The sequence below is a fragment of the Athene cunicularia genome, assembly GCF_003259725.1.
Source record: "Athene cunicularia isolate RWA chromosome 1 unlocalized genomic scaffold, athCun1 chr1_part2, whole genome shotgun sequence".
NCBI lineage: Eukaryota > Metazoa > Chordata > Aves > Strigiformes > Strigidae > Athene > Athene cunicularia.
Genome location: NW_020799092.1, coordinates 58675646 through 58681800, shown reverse-complemented (window position 1 = coordinate 58681800; position 6155 = coordinate 58675646). Strand labels below are relative to the sequence as shown.

The 6155-nt window shown below is 36.1% G+C and overlaps 1 protein-coding gene across 1 annotated transcript in view; it reads left to right on the top strand.

Annotated features, from left to right (window-relative positions):
- SLC13A1 (solute carrier family 13 member 1) overlaps nucleotides 1-6155 on the top strand; it is a 53585-nt gene that overhangs the window by 25228 nt on the left and 22202 nt on the right. Inside the window, exon 3 of the mRNA XM_026867886.1 lies at nucleotides 4253-4386. Within this exon, the coding sequence (XP_026723687.1) occupies nucleotides 4253-4386 (134 nt within the window). The remainder of the gene's footprint in view (nucleotides 1-4252; nucleotides 4387-6155) is intronic.

Genomic DNA, 6155 nt, shown 5'->3' with positions numbered 1-6155 from the left:
CATATATTGGTGTATATATATATATATATATATATATATATATATATATATACAGATATCATTCCCTTAGTCTATAGATCACCCCTGTAAAATGTTCAGTGTCCATTGAGTTCCTTTAATTCATAACTTGGGTTTCATGTGTTATGGTGGTTGCTCAGGACAGGAGAGATGGCATATCATGTTAAATTATTGTCTCAGATTGGGTCACTACTGAACTTGCCTGGCTTCTTTTGAATCTCATTCTCCTTTGTTTCAGGTGATTCTTGATGTAGTACTTCCTATTATATGTAACTCAAGTCACATGTTATTTTCCTCCAAGGTTTAATCTCCTTGGGGTACACACTAGATTTCCCCATTCTTCCACATTGCCCACCACCAGTACCCAGGTCTTTGAGTGGAATAATGCCCTATACCCCTAGCTCCAAAACCCTAGAGTCTGACCTTGGGTTTCTCCAGCTGCTTTCTGCCAGAGGCTCCAGGTGAATTTATGCTCCCCAGAGGCAGCATAGAGAACGTTTTTCACATCTGGTCCTGCTTGGACTGACCCATAGACCACTGCATGAACTATCTGCTGTTTGATCTCTTCAACAGCTTGCTGTTGCTCAGGGCCTCAGTCAAAATAGTTCTTTTGGGTCACTCAACAGAGAGGACTCCCAAGCTGACTGTAACCGGAATATGCATTTTTCAGAATCCCATAATGCCTAGGAAAGTTTGGGTTTCTTTTTTCCTTGCCAGAGGGACATGACTATTATCTTATTGATCATATCTATTGGGATGTGATGATGCCCATCTTGCTATTTTATTCCTCATAACTGGATCTCTCATGCAAGTCCTTTGATCTTGCTTTGTTTTATGGCAGAATAAACTTTTGGAAGAATCAGAGTTTTTCTTTCCTAGTTCTCAAACAATTCCTCTGCTGTGTTGCCCCACAGAACTGTGAGTTTCTGACCAAGCAAGCCCTTCTTCAAGTATGAAAGAGAAACAGTCATCCTCAGCCAAGTTGCAAATAGAGCTATCTGGACAAAGCTTCAGCATAAAAGGATCATCCCCACGGGCTTTCCTGAGGTCTGGAAAGATGAAGTACAAAATTCAATTCAGCTACTGAGAAAACACACAGGAGTTTTCCACAGTTAACGCAAGACATAGCAAAAATAAATAAAGCATTCCAAGCAGGTTAGGGAGTGAGGGATCAATACTGACCCAGATCAGCTAACAATGTCTGGTATAATGAGAAATATTCTTTCTCCCTACTAATTTCATGTCTTTTCTATTTATTTTTTGTTTTTGTTTCAAACACATCCTTATGTTTCCAATGGATTTTATCCATTTTTTCCCCTAATCATTCAGTAATACCTGAAATCACATTAGAACCCCTTTCCTCTTCACATGCAGAGCTGTATGTTTAAGGTCCTTGTAAGAAGCTTTCCATGCCCTGGCTTGTTCCTCATCCCTACCTATAAGGAAAGTGTTGTGTTAAATTCCATGGTCTCTCAGGAAGCTTTCAGCCTTCCTCTACTAAATTTATTTCACTACAGATTCATTATTTAGCTAAGCATCTATCTGTTGATCCAGTCTCAGGTTACCTATAAAAGCTTGACTGCTCCAGAAACATCTCAGCATAAGTTTGGAAGGAAACATCTTCCTTTTATCTCGTAGTTTTGCCCTGGCCAGAGCCCTGCCAACAGGCTTGAGAATTTCAGTGCTAATTCTGTAGGTCAAGTTCTACTGCCTCAGCAGCAATAATTCACTTGGATTAGTACTGGATGTCTCTTTCCCTTTTCTCTTTTGTTCTGATGTGTACTTCTACCTCCACGTGACATTTTGCTATAACCACGATCGTCTGAGAATGCTGAAAAAAGAGCCTTTATAGTCTAATATCAGATAGAAAGTACTATCTTTGTCCTGCCCATTGCTAGTTTATGATTCAAACCACTAATGAAAATATGGGCTAGAAAATTAATCAGAATAGACCCCTTAAAAACACCCTTTGAAGTGTTATCCCAGTATGAATGTTAAACTTTTGTAACTGCTCTTCAGAACCAACCTTTTTTGCCAGTTGTTCTCCCAAACATAATTTCCCCTCAGCAGTGCTTCTGTGCTTACTTCTGAGTTGCTCTTAGTTCATCTAAACGTGTATTAAAATAAAATAAAATGCATAGATTTTACATCTTTGATCACTATGCTAGTTTTCCCATAAAAGAAGAAAATTAGATTGAGTTCCTATGACATATTAGCTAGATTTCATTACTATGTATGTCTGACCAATTTTCTAAGAATTTGTAATCCGCCACAGTTTTTCAAACGTATGTCATATCAGAATATATTCAAATATATTCTAAAATAATTTTCAGATTACTGCATGAATTCTCACCCGTGAATTATGGGTGAATTTCATCTGGAGCCATTGACTTGAATACAATCTAAATATTCAGCACTCCCACCACTACCATGCCCATAGTACATTCCCTTTTCCATGTTAAAATTAATTTCATTAAAGAATTGGCTGCCATTTCCCTTTGTGAAGACTCAAGCAAAGAAAGTGTTGAATACTCCAGCACTATGTGCAGTTTGTCTTCCCTTCTGTTTACTAAATCCCTCTACTCTCCTCTGTTTTCTTCTTCTGACATTTTAACAGAATTTTTCTTTGACATCTCCATCATTCTTCATCACTCAGATTTTGCATCATAATCTTCCTGAATTTATTTGTCTATATTTTTTATGCTTTTATAGCAGTCCTCAATCAGATGCCAATTTTTCCAGATCTCATACAATTCCTTTTTCATTTTTGGATATTTGAAGCTTTCCTGATGCAGGCACCATAATATCACTCTCTGCTCACTGTCTCTGAACTCATTAAACCAGCTTTGTCATTATAATTTAAAATAGCCTATTTCATAAGCTACCAGTTCACTTGAACTTCTTTATCCCTTACATTATCTTCTCAGGAGGTCTGACTCATTATCTTCTCAGGAGTTCCCTAGGTTATGTCAAAGCTCTTTTCCCAATTCTTTCTGTGCAGTAGCAAAGGCTGTTATTTCATTACTACTTTCATCCCCAAATTATTTCCTGCCTTTGGGTTTTCAATCAATTCCTTCCTGTCCATTAGATTTGAAATATTGTTTTCCTAGTAGAATCAAAGTCCTACCTTCCTGAAACCAAAAGTTTGTCCACAAGACTGGCAATCTGATCACTTGGTTTGTCTGTTTCCCTGACACATGGGGTCCTTATACTCAAAAAGTTATATGGATAGTAAAAAGCTTATTACCGGACCTTGGAATGGTTCTGATGATAGCTCAAAGACTCCTTCATCTGTCTCCTCTTCCAATTTGCTTCTTCATGTAAAATCTGAGCATGAAACAGTGTGTTCTCTCCCCTTTTGATCTTCACCCACAGATGCTATACAAGCCTCTTTTCTACCTTTTCCTCTTCTTTATTTGATGTTATTCTATTGTATTAAAAAGATTGTACCAAGATTTCTTTTATGGAAAACAGGAAAATTCAGGCAAAATATTTACTTTTTACTTTTGTCTCAAAAACTCTCCTACGCTGAGCCTTCCTCAAAGCTTTATATGATGTACATGGAACACCTTATCCTGTTTCTGCATAAGAAGAGAAAATGAACTATCATACACTCCCTGCCACACAAGACAGAAGGAAAAATCTGATTTTCTCATATATTTCAAATTCTAGACAGATAGAATTAATAGAAAACCTAAGGCTGAAAGGGACTTCTTCAGGTCATCCAATCCAACCTTTCGGTCAAAGCAGAGCAAAATTCAAAGCTAGGTCAGATTGCTCAGGACCTTGTTGTATTTTGAATATCTCCATGGATGGAGATGAAGATGAAGAATTTTTTATGTCTGTTCAGTAAAATGATCTTGTATATGTTTTCATATAATGCCATAATTGGTTTTGAACATATTAGATGTTTTGATTTCCTACTGAAGCCAACAGTGACTGGGAGAGCACCTGAAATTTTTGGTTACCTGGTTGTTTAAAATCTGCTCTGATTACATAAACTTGTTATGAGGAAGGGCAAGGAGGGAAAGTCATGAGGAGTCTGACATCTAGCCTTGGTTTATGATGAACACTTATCTTATCAACCTACTGTTAATAAACTCACTAAAACAATAAAGAGCTAGATTTAATTTTAACCTGGTTTACTGGCCTGCCTTAGCAATGGCTAAAGGTGACAACTTGGGGAAATATTAATCAGAGTCAGCTATTTAAAGTCAGACCTATTTTTTGGCAGTTTCTGCAAGGAAGTTCATCTACCAGCCATCAACCATGAAGATTCTTAGCTACCTCCTGGCTTACCGAAGGTTCCTGCTCATTGTCCTCACCCCACTGCTCTTACTTCCACTTCCACTTATCATTAAAACCAAAGTAAGTGACCTGCTCTGAGAGGTAATTATTTTGCAGCTGTACATCAAGCCTGAGATTCCCAGATCTTTTCAGAATCACAGAATCATAGAATGTTTGGGTTGGAACGGACCTTGAATGTTTTCATGATGTTTGCATTTTTTTTTTTTTTTTTTTTTTTTTTTTTTTTTTTTGGTCAACTCAGAGTATTTGAATAGAAATGTAGAGAAGACAACAACTTTAATGTAAGGTTCTGTGTTGGGTGCATGAAATTCTGAATTATATATTTGTTTTCTTGTTCAGGAAAAGTTTTTCTCATTTAACATCATCAAGGCTGCCTTGAAAATCCTGTCCTTACTATTACATTTTGGTCACTTCTAAACATCTCAGTATGATTACAATGGAGATGAATTGTCAGGAAGACAGCTGTAATTACTTTTATATTTGATGATGGATTTTGTTATCTTCATCATATATTGTGTTGTCTGATAGTAAACGACTGGAACCAATGATCTGAGAAATTCCCTCTGGTTCTTAAATAGAGCAAAGGTTATGGCAGGACATCTTAATTTTATTTAACTTGAAATAAATTCCTATGGCATTCAGAAACTCTTGTGGCAACTCCATTTCTGATGAAACACATATCTACAAATTGTTTTAGTGGTTCTATTCGGTACAGCTCTGATGTCAGCAGAATGAAATGGAATTCTGTGAGGTAGTATCACACATGTGTTATATGTACCATGTAACAATACAAGAAAGTTCATTTCAGAAGTCCTTGCATCACAGATAGATAGTGTTTACAGAGTAGCATGCTTCACACTGTCTCAGGTCACATTTTCAATAATTCATTTTTCTCCCTGAGTGGAAATTTTTGAGAAATTCTTAATGTAGTAGGACATAAGTGAGATCAACATTTGCTAGGGGATAAATGAATTCACACTATCAAATTTCTTCATACATAATACAAGCTTCCCACAAAATAAAAAATGCTAACCAGAGCTGACTAACCTGCATTTAACATTGTTTTCCAGTCAGAAATTCCCAGAGCCATTTCATCAAGATATTCCTTTCACAGTGCAAACCATGTCTGCTGCTGTTGAGTAGTTTCATGCCTTAACCAGTGACATTAAAAGATCTGAACAATTTTCTTCAAGAGCAGAAATGTAAAGCAAAAGTCCACAAAAGAGGTTTCTAGGATTCTAGAAGAAACTAGGCTCACTTCATTTCATTATATTTGTCTGTGGCTGCATTTTACAGGCAAAAAAAAAAAAAAAAAAAAAAAAAAAAAAAAAAAAAAAGGGAAAAAACTCCTATTTGAACTTTCCAGGAGTTTAAATAAAAGACAATCACTAAAATTACAAGTCTTAAAATCAACAACTGTGTTTCTTGTCAGTCTTGCACAATGTTTTTTATATTAAATGGTATCCTTGCCTTATTGATGCTGATGACAAAACTTCATTGTTTATAGGAGAGACAAAATTTGACCTACTATTGACTGCAAGTACTCCTAGAGGTGTAAAGCTTTGCTTACAATTGCAGAATGTTTGTGATTTATGTTAATTCATGGCGTGACAATGTTCCAGTATTATTTATATGATTAATTGTTCTTGAAGAAAAAGTCACCTGATCTTTTCCCCACCTTTTATAAGTGGTAAAATGTAAGTAATTTTACTATGTCTTAAAAAAAATCTTTAAAACTATTTCACAGACTATGTTCCATATCTTAATGAGATTATCAATAGCAGACAATAAGTACCCTAAATCCAGGTCCCTTGACTCATACTTGCTCC